Below are 21,314 nucleotides of genomic sequence, written 5' to 3' on the forward strand. Positions count from 1 at the left end.
GTAATCCGGAATTAGAGTTTTCTTTAAAGCGATCTCCTATATTTGTTGCTAAGTTTTATGATAAAATCTCAGCAATACAAGTCACATGCTTTTCCTGTGCCCAGGTTGCAAGGATTAAAAAAATATAAATCCAAGAAATTGGGAAAAAACTAGCTAACACAACTAAAGACAGCTTTAGATAACTATGTGATGAGAGAAATTACAGCTACTTTATGAGTAAAGACTAAAGACTTCCCTGCTAAACTGTTTGTCTATTCTAGGATGGTTTTTTTGTGGTTTAGCTTTGCTTTCTGTTTGTTTGTTTTTTGGGGGGCAGTGAGGTTTAAAAGTTGCCTAGAGATTTTTAATTTTACATTTTTAACCAACTAAGAATGAAATCAAAATAGTTAACTCATTTGTTTGAGTAGTTTTAATCTAAACATTTCCAAGTTTGATACAGAACACTTGTGTTTAAACCATAAATTTTATGTACAGTAGAAAAAAGGTGGAGAGTGTTTGAATTACAGTAATTTCACTATTACAAGCTGCACCTGATTATAAGCCGCACGTCCGGGTGTCGGCAACATTTCGTTCTTTGTCCATATATAAACTGCACTGGATTGTAAGCCGCACTTTCGTTCGCAGCAAGGATCCCCGTGCAACTTTCACAAAGTTGCCAATTAGTAACAGAATCGGGGGATCGTGGGATTTACTGGCTCAGCTCGGGGCCGTGCGGACTCAACCCACTCGGGGCTGCTGACAGGGCAGAGTGTGCCATCTCGGCGCTGCCGCTCGGTGGGACCGCTCGGGGCCAGCCGTCACTGCCGGGCTCACTCGCCCCTGCCTGCACCGCTGGTGCTGGGTGGGCTGGCCCTGGCCTGGCGCTGCTGGCCCTGCTGCCGCCGCGTTCGCTCCCCCTGGCCCGGGGCTGGGTGGGCTCGGCTCGGTTTGGTTTGGGGCTGTTGCCAGCTCACACTTCCGGGTTGGCAAATTTCAGAACTTTTTTTCATATATTAGCCGCTCTGGATTACAAGCTGCACTTCCGAGTTTGGACTAAAATTTTAGTCAAAATGGTGCGGCTTATAATTGTGAAATTACTGTACTCTCCGTAACCCTTGGTTATAGTTCTCAGTGTAATGGTCACCCCATGTATAGAAAGAACTTCTGCTACATAGTTAAGGCAGTCCTGCATAGACACAGAATGTTACATCATTTTTTGAGAGATGTCATCTAATGGTTCAGCCACAGATATCAATTAAGCAGGGCTCAGAGAGTATTCTGTTAGACTTTTTAAGAGTTTATTTTGCTGCCTTGTTATCAAGAGGAAGTAACAATTTCCTCATTATAAGAGGGCTTTTATATCCAATTGACACTCTCCTGTCATCCTGATGTTTTGGATACTTGCATGTATAACACCTATTAATGTTAACGGAACTGAATGCATTCAAATCCTTTTTCACATCAGTGAATGCGTTTCCTACAAACAGCCTAACTGCATTAAAAATTTCTTGAGAAAGTAACATGTAATTCTAATTTCCCTGCAAGTTAACATTTTCCCTACTGAGCTATTCAGATTAATATGAACTGGATTATTGGTCCTTTCTATGACTGTAGTTCACAAGATGACTCCTCTTTTAAGTACAGTCCATCTTATATAGATTGCTCACTAGTTCTAGGTCAAGGGTTTGAGTTAATCTGCAGCTCGTCTCTGTAACAGCCTCTTAATTTTTCAAAGAGAACAAGATCATTTTCTGTAGATTCAGAGTGACATCCTGAATAGTTATCTGGGTAATGACATCTAGAAGTCAAATATAGACTGTGTATTTATATTGAAAGTCTTTGTCTTATTAGAGAATTTTTCATACTACATTGACAGGGAAAAGGTAAAACCAATTTGTTTATCTTGAGCTGTGCACCATGATCTTTCATCTACATGGTAATTTAGATTCATGTTTACTTATAAATCAATTTTGCCTTTCCACATCAGACATAATCCCTTGTGTAAAATACATCTGTAAATATCTTTCACAATTAAAAGACCTACTGGCTGAAAAGGAAGCTCCCAAAAGACAGTAATAAGTTTATCAAGACTATACTACCTGTTAAATCAGGATAGATCATACAGTATGGGCAATGCACTATACACTTATGCCATCTTAAATATCACAAAAGAATCAAAATAATTTTTCCCCTTTGCCTTCTGAATCTAAATCAAATACGTTACTAAAGTCAGTATTGGACTTTATTTATATTTAAAATACTTTTAATTTGTCTTTTCATTCGTATTCTTCAATGAAGTACAAGATGCTTGGTGGTGATTTTTTGTTCATAACATATATGTACATGAGATGTAAATTTTTTAAATTTAATTTTGTTCAGAGAAAAATAAAGATCATGATCTTATCATCTCTGATTTTCTGGGCCTCCTCATTTTGTATAATTAATTTGTCAATTCCCTTTCACTGTGTAACTTCTGAAATTCAACTCTCTTCATCTAGGAGTATTATTTTCTTTTGTTTCACACCCTTTAAAATCCTTCTTTTCTCTGAATTTATCCTTTCTTTGTAATAGTTCTCATGACCATGATTGCTTCATTCTCGTGATTGCTTCTATTCAGCCTCATTATATTGTGTATGTTGTGCCTTTTAAGATAATACTGTGTTTAGGGGAAGGTATGTGTCTCCTGTTATATGTTTTTACAGAATCTCCTACAATGGAGCTTTGGTCCCTGATGGATTGCTTGAGTGCCATCACCATAAACACGCTTAACAACAACAACAATTGTTTCAAGAAAGTCTATTTTTCTTGCTAAATCAGGCTAAAAACTAGGAGAAAAAAAAATTTTAAAAAAACATAAAAATCCACATTGATTTAGTTAAATTGATTTTCTTTTCAAAGTGCTGAAGCAATTTAAGTATTTCTACTGAAAACAACAGTCACTTCTATTTTTCTAGTAATTCTCAGAGCTGGAAATCAATAGAACCATCAAATTAAACTGGCATATCACTTCTTGATGTGCCACTAATACTGCTAGAGAGAATTGTGAGAATTTTATTTTCATGTTATGGGCAACAGAATTTTAAAAGAAACAAAGAAAGAAACAATCAGAAATATGACTTTTCAGAGACTTTGCACGTCTTCTAGCTATGTCACACTTTTGAGAGTTTAGGACTTTGAAGGACAGGATTTGCAACACTTCTGTTCAGAAAGAGGCTTTAAGAATATGTCCTACTAACTTGATTGGGCAAAATGGAAAGATCGCTCCTGTACAAAGATTCTTTTCTAAACTAGGAATTAATCTTTCAAAATCATGGTTACATTAAAGCTGAAAATGCCCCGCAAGAAGGAAATCTCATGTAATTATGAAAAAACAAAAGTTAAAAAGTTAAAGTTTCAGGAGTTCATTAGATTGGGTTAAAAAAAAATTAAAACTGGAATCTTAATGAATGGAATATATATTGTATTCTTTGCCTCTGACAATACTGATGAAATTTATGTGCAGAAAAGGTTATAGATGTCAGGCTTGTATAGGCTTGTCAGTTGTATAGGTAAACATCACATACTCATGATTATCCTTTGGATTTCCTTGACCATTTAGTCATAATGTGCATACGATGACATGAAACTTCAGTTTTACTATTGAAGGGGAATCTTTTGCATGACATCATCACTGCACACATATTATGTATTACATAAAGGAAAATGAAATTGTGTAAACCTACATATTGTTAGCAGGAATTTGTGAAGTGTGTAAGCTTGTACAGAAGAAAGCCCTGAAAACTTATTCAAACCATTGCAAACTCACAGCAATAATACATTTATCTCTTATTCACATGGCCTTTATATGCCAGTAAGCCTTTTCAGAAACACTTAGAACTTTAAAAATGCAGAAATAAAAGTACATTCTTTCTTAATCACCCTGCCCATAAAGCCACAAGTCTGAACATGAAAGCAACTATGAACATTCAAGCAACAGCAAAAATAGATAAAATGCTAATAAATGCTGTAATGTTAATAAGTAAATAATGATTGTCAAGTATAATATCTTGAGGTTTTTCAGACTTATCAGAAAAGACTGTAGAAGTATTCACATCCAAAGACTTTTCCACTCCAGCAATCCAACTAGCTCAGCAGGGGTGGAATATTACCAGGATTTGAAAGCCACAAAAAAGCTTCAATTCATTTAATAATAAATCTTGTCTGCACTGTTTTGTAATATTAAAATTTGAGAAGAAAGTGAAAAAGTACTTACTGCTTCAGTTGATTTTCTTTTAAAAAACACAGAAACCAGAACTACCTGACAGACACTAAAGGCTAATTTTTAAAAGATGAAACAAGACCCCAGAAATAAAATACTCATGCATAATAATTTTTTTAAGTCACAAATGTACATACAATAAGATCTTTGTGTTTGTGGTAAAATTTGCTTTTTTTTTTTATATTATTGTAGTGTAGCACAAGACTATCAGCTATACACCCTCAAAAACCTTCCAGTCTTCTTTAAAAAGAAAAGCAGAAGGGTAGATGACCATGAAATTATGATCTTACCACATTTGAAGGTTCCAATTTCTTCCTCTTGGCAAGGTCAGTGATATTATTGCCATTGTAGTTGATGGTCTCCATGCAGCCTTTGAAATTTTTCCTACTGTTGGAGCTTGGCTTGCCAGAAAAAGGCATGCCTCCAAAGGTTATCTTCAAATGAATCAGAAAAATGGTAGATAGTTACTGGATGGGAAAGACTTTTAAAGAATTTTGTTGTACTTTGCTTTCTTTGAACAACCATGGCAAAATAGAGAGCTGGCAACAGAAAAATGTTGTTTACAGAAAAATGATGTATCAAAATAAACACTGCAAAAGCAGAAAAATAATTGTAATTAATTTTAATTATTTATGATAGCCAAGCACAAATATTAGTCCAATTGTCCAAACAGTGAACAGACACACATAACAGTTACTCATATGTCAACTGCTCTTCTGATTGCTAGCGGAAAATAAGCATTTTATACAAATAAATTTGGACAAATTTCCATCTCAGCATGTTACTAAACTAAAGTAGATATAAAATTAGCCAGATATTTTGATTGAAAGCATTCACTCAGCTCTAACCTGTGCCAAAGCTCAGACTACAGCACAGCAGTAGTGGGCAACAATGCGGCATGTTATTCTGCTTTAATGTTTATATATCTATTTCATCCAGAAGAATTTACAGAATCACACAGTTAAAGATGCAATCTGGTAGACAGAAGTACCTCTCACTACCAAGAACATGTTTTTGTCATGTAGTTATACTCAATGAGGAGTTACACCTTGTTTATCTGGTCAAATCATCTCCTTAGAGAAGATCAAGCAACTACTGCAAAGACTCAGTCATCTGAAACAGGAGTTTTTGTCTTACCGTTGAATTTCATTACCCTGGGTAATTGATTAGGGTTATCCATAATAAATAGTGCTAAAAAACTTAGAAACACAAATATTTACAAACTACAAGAGCTCATCTTTGATGAATTCTTTCTCTGTCACTACACAGAGACAGTACAGGTCTCTTCCACATAATGGTCTTTATGAAAGTGATTGGAAGTGAACCATGTTACATGTTTTCATTAATGTTTTGCAGTCCAAATGCCAAGAATAAGGGGCTCATGAGATTAGATGATGGCATAAATAGTAATAACACCTTGTTTTCCTGCCTCACAAATGTTCATAAAAATATCAATTTGTAGTCCACTGCTGTGATTTGGTAGAACAAAGTTTTTAAACCTTATTCAATGTCAATTCCATTTGTTATTACCAACAGCAGGAAAACAGAGCTCTAGACTGATATTTTGTTGGGGATTGGGTTGTCGTCTTCTCTCTGTGGAATTTTCCCCATCGTGATGTCAAGAAATTTCTTAGCTACACCTTAGCAGGATGCCTAATGACAAAAGGGGATAGGGAGAGCACTGTGAGACCAGGGGTGGGGGAAGGAGGTCAGGGGTGCAGCTGTGCTCCCTGGAACACTCTCTCACCCGTGATGATCAGAGGAAGGCGTCCAGGGCTGCGACCTACCACGCCCCCTGCCATATCAATGCGGGGAGCCACGTTCGCTGCTGCCGGCCACTGCACTGCTGCTTTCCCCACTCCAACCTGCCACCTCTGAGCACCCAGCTGAGCACCCAGCTGAGCACCATGACCAACACGGTGAGCGGGGGAGTCCTTCCCCCATCCTTCTCCCACCTAGGCTGCTGCTGCCATCATCCCAGCCCTCCACAGCTGCCCTGCCCCTGCCACTGGTACTGAGTGCAAGGAGAGAGTGTCTGGGGCCAAAAAGGACTGGAACTGAGGCTACTGTTCCATTTTGTCATTAATTTTCATAGCTGTTGTTGTTTTTGTCTTGTAGATTTATTAGCAAAGAACTGCTATTCCTAACCCCACCTATTTGCCTGAGAGCCCCTTAATTTCCAAATTATAATAAATTGGAGAGAGGGGATTTTCGCTCTTCATCTCAGTGAGGGATTCCTGCCTTTCTTGGCAAAACACCTGTCTTTCAAACCAGGACAGATTTTCAGTTTTAAATGCATGTGAGATATCACTTTCTATCCCAAAGAGGAGGTTTGCACTTGGCATATACAAAGAACTTAAACTACAGTAGTTTCACGAATACAAGCCGCACGGATTATAAGCCGCACCCCCGGTGCCTCGACAATGTTGCTGTCTTTGTCAATAGATAAGCCGCACCCCGAATATAAGCCGCACTTTCGTTCGTCGCGAGAATCCGTGCGCAGCTTTCACAAATTGGCCAATTAGTAACAGGATCACGGCATAGCGGGCTTTACTGGCTCGGGGCGGGGCCAGGCAGGCTCGGCCCGCTCATGGTTGCCGACGGGGCCGGGTGGCCCAGCTCAGCGCCACGGCTCGGTGGGGCTGGCCGGGTGGTGCTGCCGCCGCCGCCGGGCTCGCTGGCCCCCCTCTCCCGTCAGCACCGCCCCGCTGCCGCGTTCGCTCGCCCGGCTGGCAGGGCTGCCGCCGCTGGGCTCGCCGTCCGCCCCGCTGCCGCTTTCGCTCGCCCCGCTGCCACTTTCGCTCGCCCCGCGCCGCGCCTCGCGAGCGCCGCGCCCGCCCCGCGCCGCGCCCGCCCGGCGGCGCGTTCGCGGCTCGCGGCGGCGCTTTCGCGGCTCGCGGCGGCGCTTTCGCGAGCGGCGCTTTCGCTCGCCGGGCGGCGCTTTCGCGAGCGCCGCTTTCGCTCGCCCCGCCGGCAGGGCTGCCGCCGCCGCCACCAGGCTCGCCGGCCGCCCCCTCCCGTCTGCACCGCCGCCGCGTTTCCTCGCCCTGGCCGGCACTGCAGGCCCCCGCACCGCCGGGCTCCCCCACGCTGCTGGCCCCGATTATGCTGGGCTTCCCCCGCTGCCAGGCAGCCCCACCCGCCGGCCTTCCTGCTTCTGCCATGCTCCCCTGCACTGCTAGCCCCAGTTCTCCCGGGCTCCCCCGCCCTGCTGGCTCAGGCTCTGCCGCCCGCCCCCGACACTGCTGGCCCCGCCTCTGCCCGGCTTTCCCACCTCTGCCGGGGCCGGCCGGGCTCCAGCTTGGCTTGGGGCTGCCGCGGGCTCTCACTTCCGTGTTGGCAGCTTTTAGAATTTTGTTAATGTATTAGCCGCCCCGGAATATTAGCCGCACTTGCGGGTTTCCACCAAAATTTTGGTCAAATTGGTGCGGCTTGTATTCGTGAAATTACTGTACACAGCTGAAACTTAAAACCTTTATAAACCACATACATCAGCTTTTAGTGTGTAGAAGTCTTGTGGGGACGGCCTCAGGTATTGTAAATTGACATGAGCAGACATTAGAGAAGATACTGCTCTTCACACGGAGAATGGGACTGTAATATTTTAATGGTTGTCAAGCATTTTATGCATGTTCTAATCATGTGTTTGGATTAAATCTAATATAAAAATTAAATTAAAAATGAAGAATTTTGAAGAAAAGAAGAAAACGGAAAAAAAACACATAATGTGACAGTGAGTTAAGAGCAACTTATGGGACTGCTTTTTGATCTTGAAAATGCAGTCAGAACTAATGTTTATTCCTCTTCTGTGTCTACTTAACTTTTCTGAAAGAGATTAACCTAGATACTATTTTGTCTATGAAAAATAATTTTGATTATTTTGGCTGTATTCCTTAATCACAAAGACAACACCTTTACATTTAGTCTGTGGTGTCTAGCTCCACAAACAGTGAGATAATAGCGAGGAAAGGAAGAAGAGATTAAGTCTCTTGAGTTTATATGAACCACAGAAATGTATACACACACACACACACACGCACACTCAAACAAGTTCAATTAAACACAAGGAGATCTGTGTGTATGGAAAATGAATTGTATCTTTGAGAACTGCCAGTGAGGTCCTTTCATGCAGAGAGGATGGGAAAGTGAATGCACTGAATTCAGCTCTTACTAAGGATACTCTTTTTATATACAATATATTTGCTATATATTTGCTGTGTAAGCATGCTGTATATATATATACGGATGCACAAAAATTGCACAACCCTCACTGATGGCATTCAGCCTTTTTCTGTAGTTCGTTCAGTTAAAAGCCTTTAATAAAATCTATTTGTATGAGTTTTAAGTAGCTCAGTTCAGATCTTCAGTGCTCAATAACGAATAGAGATATAGGTAAATTTGCTTGCTATTTTCTCATTAGAGCTGCCAGCAAATAATGTATTCGTAAACATTTTTTGGAATATAATCAAATATAATCAAATGCTCAGAAGCATTAACAGTTATAAGTACTTTTTTCAAACATTCATATATTCTTGGTCAAAAAATTGAAAAAAATTAAATACACAAGTTAATTCCAACTTTTTTCCATGACATCATTTATATTTGCTCTTTTATTTTAAAAAGTTGTAAGGGTGGAAATTGCATCTTTGGTGCAGCCAACCAAATTAATTCTCATTAGAAACAGTAAAGAGTATAGGAAAATATTATATAAAGATTGCAATAACCAACATGTGGAATTTCATGTACAGATTAGAGGAGCTAATAATAATGACCGAAGCTGTAGTGTAATCAAACAACAAATCCACATTTAATTACTACAAGCACTTGTGTGCATTAACCTGATTGATTAAACAAGTTTTCTTAAAACTTCCTTAATTCTTCATTTCTTCTTTCTAAAAAGAAATTACTGATGCCATATTTGTAAAAATACAAGGAAGTATCTACCTACCTAAGACAGGACGGATCAAGATCTGTATTAATAAAAAGGTTCTAACCTGCTCCCTTTGCTAAAAATAAATACTATCACCACATATTAAGGCTTTCTGGTTCAAAAGCAGAATTATCACCTGAATGGAACAGATTGCACCATACTTTTAAAAATATATATTCTGCTTAGAGCACATGCTTTTAGATTTTTAAAATTGTGTATGCCTCTCTTGCTGAATAACACAGATCTCCTACTTTAAAATAAAGGGCTGAGATGATTATCATATCAGATGGGTCTTGGTGAGTTAATTAAGAAAAACATAATTTACATTTAAGAGAGAACACCATTGGAAAGAAAGTTTCAGGAATTGTAAAGGAATAAGTAATCAAAATAAATGTATGAAAAATTAAGAAAACAAATTATGTTAGCTTTTTATTGGACTTTATAAAACCAAATTGAATGAGAAGAAAGAAGTTTCACTTTCTACCTCGTAGTCCAGGTCCAGGTAATCAAATTCTCCATTTGTTCTGAAGTGCTGCATGTGTCTGTCGAGGGTGAGATTGATGTTCCTCCCGTGGCGCTCTATGATGATGGAGTGCCAGTGGTGATCATCCAAGAGGCTGCCTGTTGTCACAGATGTGTGGCCAAAAATAGAGCCAAGCTGGTTGCTGCCTGAGAACAGAAACAATAGCATTTCTTACCTCATACCAGTGAGGCAAACATTTTCCTCTTTGTCAATGTTTAACCTGAATCATACCAGAGATGCAATAAACTGGAGGAAGTCGGTCTGCTATGAATTTGAGATCTGCCCAGTGGAGAGTTACTGCCACCAATACAAATAGCTATACCAAATACAGTAAGCATCTGATCACTGAACTGTATAAATATATGTATAAACTCATAACAGCAGTTATTTGGAAAGGAACCTGAGAAGTAACACCAATTTCCAGTTGTAAAGATGTTTTTATCAAGGGTTTTCTGCTTTTGCTCCTATGCTAGAGAAAAGAAAAGCTGTTACCTCTGGGCCAGATCCTGAGCCACATTGGAACTGTACTGATTTATTAATGCTGTGGAGGACATGGAGTCTGATAGCAGACTTCGGCAAAAAAGCCCTTTCACTCTTGAGTCCTATGTTTTGTGGTCTTTACCAGTATCATTATACCAGCAAGCAGGGGGGAAAAGGCTCAGTGCAGACTGAGCTAACAACAGCAAAAATTCATCTTCTACTTAATACAGCTTATTTTGGTCTGTTCTCCTGAAGCAATCTTCCTATTCTGAAAGTCAAACTACTAGGAAGAGTACAATTTTGTAATTCTCTGCTGTGTTATCTGGGAGGTTTTGCCAGAGTAGCTGTGCTAGTCAGAGATCCTATCTCATTGCCATCTGATTGACATAGCTAAGCCAGCGAAGGTTGATAGCATGAATCCCAACTGAAGCAGCAAATGACTAATTCAGCAGTAAGTGTAAAAAATTGCTGCACTGCTCAATAACTCAATGCAATCTTCCATGTTCTAAATACATGAGCACATAGAGCACTTCTGAGGCTGAGAATTTCTCTACCCTCAAGAATGCCTTCAATGGTGACATTAAAGTTTGCGCATACTGAAAACAAATTCTGGCAAATCACACTTCCATGGCTTACGACATTACTTCCCTACAAATGACCATCCTGCCTTTATGCTGAAGGGCAATGGTCCTGTTGGTTAAAAAATAAAATAGAATTGCATGCATGTCATTGAGCCTCAGTTTCTTTGCAAAGTCAAATGCAGTGCAAAGTGAAACCTAAATCCAGTTCTGTCTCCCCATCCTTCCCCCAGTCCCTGGTGCCTAAAACTAAGTCACTGGATCTTACCAGTTGTGGTGGTTTGTAGTCATTTTCTGAAACAGTTCCCTGTCAGGACCTGGGCAGCCTCATTTGTACCTGACAAGGACCAATTGGTGTCTGATTTTTAATACTGACATGTTACACAAATGAGTGGGTTTGGGTGCCTTTTGTGAACACACGTTCACATGAAAAACCCTGGGAATCTCTCTTTTTTTCTGGTTCTGGCTGTTCAGTAGGTTACTAGTCTGGTTGGGCCAAGGCTGGGCTAGGGTCTCTCCCCAGCTCCCTCCCCAGATTGGAATGCAGCCAAAGCAATCAGCACCACTTTCTGTCTGGACCCTTGCTATTCTAGTCCAACCCCAGTGTGGCTACTGAAAGTCTCCATTGTAAATGGCTCCAGGTCGACACCCAGCCGACAGGAATCACATGACCATCTGCAGGGCTGGGCAAGATATTAATTCGTTCATTGCCTAGATGAGACCTGCAGACATTTTGTTCTCTCTCCGGTGAAAGAAAAGGACAGACACGGAGACACACACAGAAAACAGCATAGAGACACCAAAGTCAGACAAGAAGGAGGAATCAGGTCCTAGATGAGGGAAGGAGGAGAGTTGCGGTCTGAAATTTCTCTTTTAAGCTGTGAAGAAGATATTCTTGTTTTCTTGTAACTTGTAGAAATACATTTTTGGGTGGATGAAGCATTCACATTGAGGTCATGAGCAAAGGCATTTGTGTTGAAGTAAGCAGATGTTGAAGTAGCTGTGATCCCATGAGAGTTTTGAACAGAGAGAAGAGAGTTAAAGACCCCTGTTGCTCCCCAGGGAAGAAGAAGAAAGACTTCTGTTTTTAAAGGATGACAAGAGCCTTTGCTTGAACTGCCAAGCCTTAAACTTATGTTCCCCATTGGCTGACATGGTCCTCAATAACAGTTGTGGGAAGAGTGTTAGTCGAGGAAGGGATTTTTACACAGTGATCAGATTTCCATTCTCCCAGGTGACTGATTGCTGTGACATTTAGGCCAGGAGAAAACTCTTTCTTGTGGAGAAGTCTCCATCGAATGAAGAGAAGTCCCCTCTTCCTATGTAAATTAGTGAGAGACTATTTTTAGAGATGGTAAACTGACTGATTTGTTTCTGCACATTGTCAGTGTGAAAGTGGGAAGAGGAGAAGTGTTCTGAAAGTTTTATTCTTATTCTTATTATTTTTTCTTATAGTTTCTAGTAATAAAGTTTTTCTTTATACCCTTCAAAGTTTGAGCCTGTTTTGCCTTCCTCCTAATCCTATCTCACAGTAGGAAATGAGTAAATAATTCTAGTAGGTGCACTGGTGATTTAAATTCACAATGCTAAATCCACAGCAATAATTGGTGCATTGGCCAGGAAATCTCAAATTAGCAAATTGAAACCACTACACGAAATTGGGGTTTCTGCCTGGTTTGAATGATGAGCATCCTTTCCTACTGTGTCTGATGCAAAGACAATACTCTCAGACAGAGGAATAATAACACCATAAAGCATTATGTCTGTTTATTGAGTGTGTATCATGGGGCCTAGTCCCATTTATCAGCCTAATGATTTAAGAACATCCTCACCAAATTCAAATACAGAAAAAGGTATAATAGCTTATAAGAGCTACTATAAAAAAGTTATAAAAGTTTTTAAAAGTTATATAAATTTAAAAAGTTATAAAGGAATATTCAAAAGTTATAATAGCTTATAAAGACAGTCTGTGCTGAAGAATATAGAGAAACAGGACACGAAAGGGTTACTTCTGCAATTAGAATTGTTAAAAATAGGTAACTGCTATAAGAAGGTGTGCTTTCCTCATTGTCTGTTCATGTTGATTGTTAGAAGAACAGGAGAAAATGCTAATAAGCATAGAAGAAAATAAGTATTATTTAATGTAAATAACAAATAGAACAATTTACTTTTCATGTGTCTATAAGAGAGCTAAGGAAAAGTGCATGAAATGTTTTTCTAAGGTTCTTTTGTTTGAATGGAAAAAATACTTGAAACCAGATAAACGTGGTTCTTTTTCATAAAAAAAGTACTTTATAAAACCAGTCACTTATGAGTCTGTAGTCCTCTACTGGGAGGACTGGAACTAGAGTAACATACACAAGATTTCATCATAGGATTGCCTGAGAAAACAATCTGTGTCTTTTCCTTTCGTAGTCTTCCTAGACTGACACTTTTTTTTTTCTCTGCAAGGTTCCTAAGGGTGAACCTTATTCCTCCAGAAGTGATGACACTGTCCTTCTCTCACACATAGCCACAGCTGAGCCAAAATATAATTCTAGTAAGCTATTTTGTTTGTTTATTTGATTGTCTGTAGTAATGACAATACATTGCTGATCTCGTTTTTCTGTATGATCTTCTTTTCATAGTATCTCACACAGAGCAAAAGGAACAGGATGGAACTAAACACACACTCACACTGCCCCAACATATGGAAAGGGATTTAATAACGTTTTCAACAAATTATCTGATTAAACGATGTGGTTTATCAAACTACTGAGGGAAAGAGTATTAAATGTTTGACCTAAATTTTTTGTGGGAGACCTAAAATCTACCACAAAACTAAACAATCAAAACGTACCTAAATTTAAATTTAGAACAAGTTTGGCTTTCTTCAGTTCCAATGTGATGTAGTCTCCTTGCTGTCCTTCTCCATGGAAGATTACACCTTCGCTTTCAGAGGTCTTAAATTTTAGAGAGATGACGTCTTTCAGTGTTTTCATTTTCTTGTTCCTGAATCTGTATGGTAATACTACATGGCCATCAAAATTGATAACATCAGCCCCTAAAGGAGAAAGAAAATAAAATCTTTGATGAGTGATTATATATTCCTATGGCCACTGGAAAAACAGACATGCCATATGCAGATTGTACCTGAACAGAATAAAAATATGGAAATGTGATATACATTGTAAATACATTTTCTTTTGACCAAAATTTAATACCATAAAAGTAAGAATCAGGCAAAATAAAAATTAAATCCACATAATGCAAAAATAGAAACAAATCAGATTTGGGAGGAAAAATTTGACTGCAACTGTACTCAATGACTTTCTGTTTCTCTCAAATACAGCTGCTGCCATTTTCCTAATTATAGCTCAAAATGAAAGGTAAACATCTGAGTGGTCATTAATAAATCATTTGATACTTCTTTAAAATTCACTATAGGTATCCGTAAGGACTGTAAACAATAAAACATGAACCCAGAGTAACTACCTGGATATTTTAGACTTTATGTTAAACAGACAGAAGCCTTGTCTGTTTCAGGAAATGGCAGGCAAGTCGTGACCTCAACTAATTTTGAGAAGAACAAAAACCTCTGCCATTTGAACTAATATTTTTTCATGTTTGGTTTTGTTCAAAATATATGGAAATGGAGGGATACAGACATTTTAGGACAATCCAATATTAATATAAATATTGCATAATAACACTACAAAATTTTGTGTCATCATATTTTCATGATGTAAACTCTACTCTAAAGAATGAACACAAGTTTTCCACAATTTTCTGGGTACTAGATCCACAGTAAAAATAGCTGCAGGACTGGATTCTATTCAACAGGTGCATTTATGATGACTATTGAATCTTGTCACTTAAGTTGAGTTCTGTAAAATATTTCAAACAGATATTTATCTCTAAAAATTTACACAGATTTGTTTAAGAAGTCCCCTTTGTAAACTGCTAATAATCAAATCACCAGTGTCTAGCAACTATTTGTATGAACATTTAATTCTCACTGTTGACAGCTAACAATTTGAATAGCTGTCCTGGTTTAAAGGGACAGTATTGCCAGGAAAAGGAAAAGGCGAGAGTTTTTTTTTTCAGAAAATGGATAGTGAAAATCTCCTCCCTCCCAGTTTACTACAATTTGGAAATTCAGGAACTTTCAGGCAAAAGGTATGGGTTTGGAATAACAGTTCTTTACTGATACATCTACAAGATAAACAAAAACAGCATCAGCTATGAGAAAAAGAAAAAAAACAGTGACAGAACAGAACGAAACTCAGTCTCAGTCCCTTTCTCCAGTCACAGATGCCCTTCTCCTCCGCGCAGTCCCGATGGAGCAGGGCAGGGCAGCCTCTCAGTCGTGGCTGCTGCAGGAGCAGGGGAGCGAGGCGGCAGCTCCGTCCCAGGTGGGAGAAGGGTGAGGAAAACACTCTGCTCACCGTGAGTGTCCTGGTTCTCAGCGCTGTTCTCAGAAGCAGGAAGCTTTAGCAGTCGGAGTGCAGGGGCCTGGTCCCACCACGGAGAAAAGCAACCTCTCCCTCTGAGTTCAGGCCGGTGAGCCAGAATGTCCCCCCCACCCCCACAAGGACAGAGTAGCCCTCCACCATTCACCCCCACCCCTCAAACCCCCTTCCACAATCGAGCAATCAGGCCAGCCCAGCCACCCCTTTGTCTTGAGCACTTCACAGCTAAAGGGGAGCCACCCCAGTCAGCTTAACATAATAATGGGAAAAATTTCTAAAACTCCCCAACCCCCAACATTATCCACCCCAAATTTTTTCCATGCTAACATACTACATCAAATTAGAACCTTTAAATTATATACATACATGCAGTTACAGACACAGTACCATAGATAGTTCACCATAGGACAAGGTCTCCTTGGGGTATGCATTGAGTTTCTCCATCCTTTTGCATCACCCACCAGGTACAACCTAGTCCTTGAGCAAAAACCACCCCACGGACAGGATTTTCTTTGCTGGAGGCAGAGTTCACCCAAACAGTTTTCCCTAGCATACCTCTGGAACCTTATCTCCATCTGGTGTTCCCAAGAGCTCAGATTGGGCAGGGCCTGCTTGGTTAGTGGAACCTCGGGTATTCACTAACCATGTGGCCTTTGGTAGATTACTCTCCCAGTTCTTGAAAGTTCCCCCACCAAGTGCCTTCAAGATGGTTTTAAGCAGGCCATTGCACCATTCGACCTTCCCAGCTGCTGGTGCATGGTAGGGGATATGGTACATCACTCAATGCCATGTTCCCTAGCCCAGTTGTTTATGAGGCTGTTCTTGAAATGAGTCCCGTTGTCCGACTCAATTCTCTCAGGGGTACCATGCCTCCAAAGGACCTGTTTTTTGAGGCCCAGGATGGTGTTCCGAGCAGTGATGTGAGGCGCAGGGTAGGTCTCCAACCATCCAGTGGTGGCTTCCACCATGGTCAGCACGTAGCGCTTGCCTTGGCGGGTTTGAGGCAGTGTGATGTAGTCAATCTGCCAGGCCTCCCCGTACTTATATTTGGACCAACGCCCACCATACCAGAGGAGCTTCACCTGCTTGGCTTGCTTGATGGTAGCACATGTATCACAGTCATGGATAACTTGAGAGATACTGTCCATGGTTAGATCCACCCCTTGGTCTCGTGCCCACTTATACGTGGTATCTCTGCCCTGATGACCAGAGGCATCATGGGCCCATCGAGCCAGGAACAATTCTCCGTTGTGTTGCCAATCCAAGTCTATTTTTGACACCTCTATCTTTGAGGCCTGATCTACCTGCTTGTTGTGTCGGTGTGTTCCTCATTAGCCCGACTCTTGGGGACATGGGCATCCACGTGACGAACTTTCACAGGTAGTTTCTCTACCCGGGTGGCAATGTCTTTCCACTCATCAGCAGCCCAGATTGGTTTTCCCCTACGTTGCCAGTTTGCCTTTTTCCACTTTTCCAGCCAACCCCACAGAGCATTGGCTACCATCCACGAGTCAGTATAAAGGTAGAGCTTTGGCCACTTCTCTCTTTCAGCAATGTCCAGGGCCAGCTGAACAGTTTTGAGTTCAGCAAGTTGGCTTGATCCACCTTCTCCTTTGGTAGTTTGTGCAACCTGTCATGTGGGGCTCCATACGGCTGCTTTCCACTTCCGGTTCATCCCCACGATGTGGCAGAAGCCGTCAGTGAGAAGAGCGTAGCGTGTTTCATCTGTTGGCAGTTGGTTATACGGTGGGGCTTCCTCAGCCTGGTTCACTTGTTCTTGCTCCTCGTCATCGGCAAGACCAAAGTTTTCACTTCTGGACAGTTCGTAATTATCTCCAAAATCCCAGGGTGATTTGGGTTTCCGATGCAGGCACGTTGCGTGATGAGGGCAACCCGCTTGCTCCATGTGGCGTCGGTGGCATGGTGAGTAGAGGGAACCTTTCCTTTGAACATCCACCCCAGCACTGGTAGTCGGGGTGCCAGGAGGTGTTGTGCTTCCGTCCCAATCACCTCTGAGGCAGCTTGGACTCCTTCATAGGCAGCCAAGATCTCCTTCTCTGTGGGAGTGTAATTGGCTTCAGACCCTCTGTAGCTTTGGCTCCAGAATCCCAGAGGTCGGCCTCGAGTCTCCCCAGGCACCTTCTGCCAAGGGCTCCAGGACAAGCCATGGTTCCCGGCTGCAGAATAAAGCACATTCTTCACCTCTGGTCCCGTCCTGGCTGGGCCAAGGGCTACCGCATGAGTGATCTCCTGCTTGATCTGGGCAAAGGCTTGCTGCTTCTCAGCACCCCAGTTGAAATCGTTCTTCTTACGAGTGACCAGGTAGAGAGGGCTCACAATCTGGCTGTACTCAGGAATGTGCATTCTCCAAAAGCCTATGGCACCTAGGAAAGCTTGTGTTTCCTTCTTGCTGGTTGGTGGAGACGTTGCGGTGATCTTATTGATGACCTCAGTGGGGATCTGGTGCCGTCCATCTTGTCATTTTACTCCCAGGAACTGGATCTCTCAGGCAGATCCTTTGACTTTGCTCTTTTTAATGGCAAAGCTGTCTCTCAGCAGAATCTGGATGATCTTTTCTCCTTTCTCAAATACCTCCACTGCCGTGTTCCCCCACACAATGATGTATTAAAGGTGTTCTGGAGCTTCACCCTTTTCCAGTGCAGCCTGGATCAGTCCATGGCAGATGGTGGGGCTGTGTTTCCGCCCCTGGGGCAGACGATTCCACGTGTACTGCACGCCCCTCCAGGTGAAAGCAAACTGAGGCCTGCACTCTGCTGACAGAGGAATGGAGAAAAATGTATTAGCAATGTCAATGGTGGCATACTACCTTGCTGCCTTGGACTCCAACTCGTACTGGAGCTCCAGCATGTCCAGCATGGCAGTGCTCAGTGGTGGAGTCACTTCGTTCAGTGCACGATAGTCCACAGTCAATCTCCATTCTCCATCAGACTTGCGCACGGGCCAGATGGGGCTGTTGAAGGGTGAGTGGGTTTTGCTGACCACCCCTTGGCTCTCCAGTTCACGGATCATCTTGTGGATGGGGATCACGGCATCTCGATTTGTCCGGTACTGCCAGCGGTGCACTGTTGAGGTGGCAATTGGCACTCGTTGCTCTTCCACCTTCAGGAGTCCCACTGCAGATGGGTTTTCTGACAGTCCAGGCAGGGTGTTCAACTGCTTAATGCCCTCTACCGCTACAGCAGCTATTCCAAAAGCCCACCTGAATCCCTTTGGGTCTTTATAATAGCCACTCCTGAGAAAGTCTATGCCTAGAATGTGCGGAGCCTCTGGGCCAGTTACAATTGGATGTTTCTGCCACCCCTCCCCTGTCAGGCTCACCTCAGCTTCCAGCAAAGACAATTCCTGTGATGCCCCCGTCACCCCAACAATGGAAACACGCTCTTCCCCCACATGTTCTGATGGTATTAGGGTGCATTGTGAACCAGTATCAACTAATACCCTGTATTCTTGTGGTTCTGATGTGCCAGGCCATTGGATCCACACCATCCAATAGACTCTGTTATCCCGTGCCTCTCCCTGGCTAGAGGCAGGTCCCTTCTAGCCCTGGCTATTATTCCCTTCCTGAACATACATAGTGGAGGTTCCTTCAAGTGGGTCTGACAGATCATACTCCCTTCTGTAATGCTCAGCACCTTGGTCATGGGAAGTTGAGGCCACCTTCACTTTAGTATAGCTCCCTCGGTTAGCATTTCCCTCCCTTAGTTGACGCACCCGTGCTGCCAAGACAGAAGTGGGTTTCCCATCCCATTTTCCCATGTCTTCCCCATGGTCACGCAGAAAAAACCATAGGTCAGTTCGTGGGGTGTACCCTCTTTCACTAGCTGGGGGGCGTTGGGCTGTAACCTTGGGGTATGAGGCTCACACTGGTGCTGCCTTGATCTTCCTGATCTCCTCCCTCATCTCACTTATGTCACCTCTCATCCCCCTCACCTCCTTCATCTCCTCCCTTATCCCCCTCACCTCCTTCATCTCCTCCCTTATCCCTGCCTGTATGCAGTCCTTGACCACGGAAGAAACCTGGGCCTGCACTACGCCGTTCATCATACTGTGAAAATCCCTAAGCTTGTTAGTAACAGAGTTCACTGTTTCACGGCGCTCATCAGCATTAATCATTGCAATGAAGGTGGTGTACTGAGGTGGCCCTCGGTTTTCCAGATTCCACAGCATGTGCCCTGTGCACCTGACCTTGTCAGGGTTATTGTCATGCTGTCCATCCCTCCCAAAGAGTACCTCCAGTACTGCCACCTCTCTCAGCTGTTGGATCCCTTCCTCAAGGGTCTTCCAATGCATTCTATTGTGGTGCTCCTGCATTCTTTCTCTGTTGACAAACCTCTCTCTTACACTCATTAAAAGCTGCTCCCAGAGGGGAAGTGGGCCTGGCTCCCTTATGAATATCTCGTCCACTCCTGAGTCCTGGGACGAGGATGCCAAATTTCTTGCCTCTGTACCATCCAAGTGCACACCTGTACCCAGAAGGTCCCAGACCCGAAGTAACCAAGTTGTCAAAGCCTCCCGGCCCCATTGTGCAATATCTTTCCGCAGATTGCGGAGATTTTCATGAGACAGGGACTCAGTGATGATTTCAACCTCTGGCTCCCCTGCTGGTTGTGAGGGCCCTCCTCTTTGGTCCTCTTTGTCTAGGTGCCTTGTTTTCATTTTAGACTTCCTAGTTTCTACAGGGGCGACTGCTGCTGGCTGTGAGTGCCCTTGCAATTCAGCTATGAGTTCCACTGCAGCATCACTGGATTCTCCCCCTTTATGGCAGGGCTTCTCACCAGCTTGGGAGAGGTACTCCATCATCTGGCCTATCTCCTTCGCTAGAACTCCCATCCACTCCAGGTGGTTCCTTTCTGAGGTGGGCTGTGAGGCAGGGTCAGGCTCTGAGGCAGCATCCCTAGTCACTGGTGCAGGGTCAATGTCTGCAGCACCATCTCTATTTCCTGGAGTAGGTATCAGGGTTGTTATCCAGCTCAATCCCCCCTTATCTCTTAATGTTAAATAAGACATGACTATCAGTAACACCAGCCACTGTATGATATCATTAGCATTCAGAGGAAACCTGAACCCTTCAAAAACTGGTGGGGTAGACCCAAAAATTTGGGTGACGGGTTGGGAGAAAATTTCCCCTGGTGTTATTCCCTCACAGTAGGTGCCATTATTAAAGTAACCCCAAAAACATGCAGTTAGTGTGTGGTATCCCTGAATCCATGTACCTGCCTTCCAAAGGAAGTTAAAAATCCATGAATTCCTCACCTTATCAACCCATAAACCAAGTTCGATAACAGTCACAGTAGCCTTAGTTACAGGGCCCATATTTATGTAAGGGTTTGCAAATGGGAGATATACATGTATGAACACGTGCAGCCCAAACCAGATTAAACATGACCACAGGCAACTGAAGAACTGTTATTCCTTAACCTTGAGCCCCACATTCAGGCACTAAGATCTGTCCCGGTTTAAAGGGACAGTATTGCCAGGAAAAAGAAAAGGTGAGAGGTTTTTTTTTCAAAAAATGGATAGTGAAAATCCTCTCCCTCTCAGGAAAAAGGTATGGGTTTGGAATAACAGTTCTTTACTGATATATCTACAAGATAAACAAAAACAGCATCAGCTATGAGAAATGAAAAAAAACAGTGACAGAACAGAATGATACTCAGTCTCAGTCCCTTTCTCCAGTCACAGATGCCCTTCTCCTCCGCGCAGTCCCGATGGAGCAGGGCAGGGCAGCCTCTCAGTCGTGGCTGCTGCAGGAGCAGGAGAGCGAGGCGGCAGCTCCGTCCCAGGTGGGAGAAGGGTGAGGAAAACACTCTGCTCACCGTGAGTGTCCTGGTTCTCAGCGCTGTTCTCAGAAGCAGGAAGCTTTAGCAGTCGGAGTGCAGGGGCCTGGTCCCACCACGGAGAAAAGCAACCTCTCCCTCCGAGTTCAGGCCGGTGAGCCAGAGTGTCCTCCCCACCCCCAGAAGGACAAAGCAGCCCTCCACCATCCACCCCCCACCCCTCAAACCCCCTTCCACAATCGAGCAATCAGGCCAGCCCAGCCACCCCTTTGTCTTGAGCACTTAACAGCTAAAGGGGAGCCGCCCCAGTCAGCTTA

The 21,314-nt window shown here is 42.7% G+C and overlaps 1 protein-coding gene across 1 annotated transcript in view; it reads right to left on the reverse strand.

The window, feature by feature from the left end:
• CNTNAP2 (contactin associated protein 2) overlaps nt 1-21,314 on the reverse strand; it is a 1,181,910-nt gene that overhangs the window by 597,539 nt on the left and 563,057 nt on the right. The window contains 3 exon segments of the mRNA XM_033052691.1: nt 4,528-4,671; nt 9,652-9,836; nt 13,588-13,791. Of these exon segments, the coding sequence (XP_032908582.1) occupies nt 4,528-4,671; nt 9,652-9,836; nt 13,588-13,791 (533 nt within the window).

This window comes from Catharus ustulatus, chromosome 1, assembly GCF_009819885.2.
Source record: "Catharus ustulatus isolate bCatUst1 chromosome 1, bCatUst1.pri.v2, whole genome shotgun sequence".
NCBI lineage: Eukaryota > Metazoa > Chordata > Aves > Passeriformes > Turdidae > Catharus > Catharus ustulatus.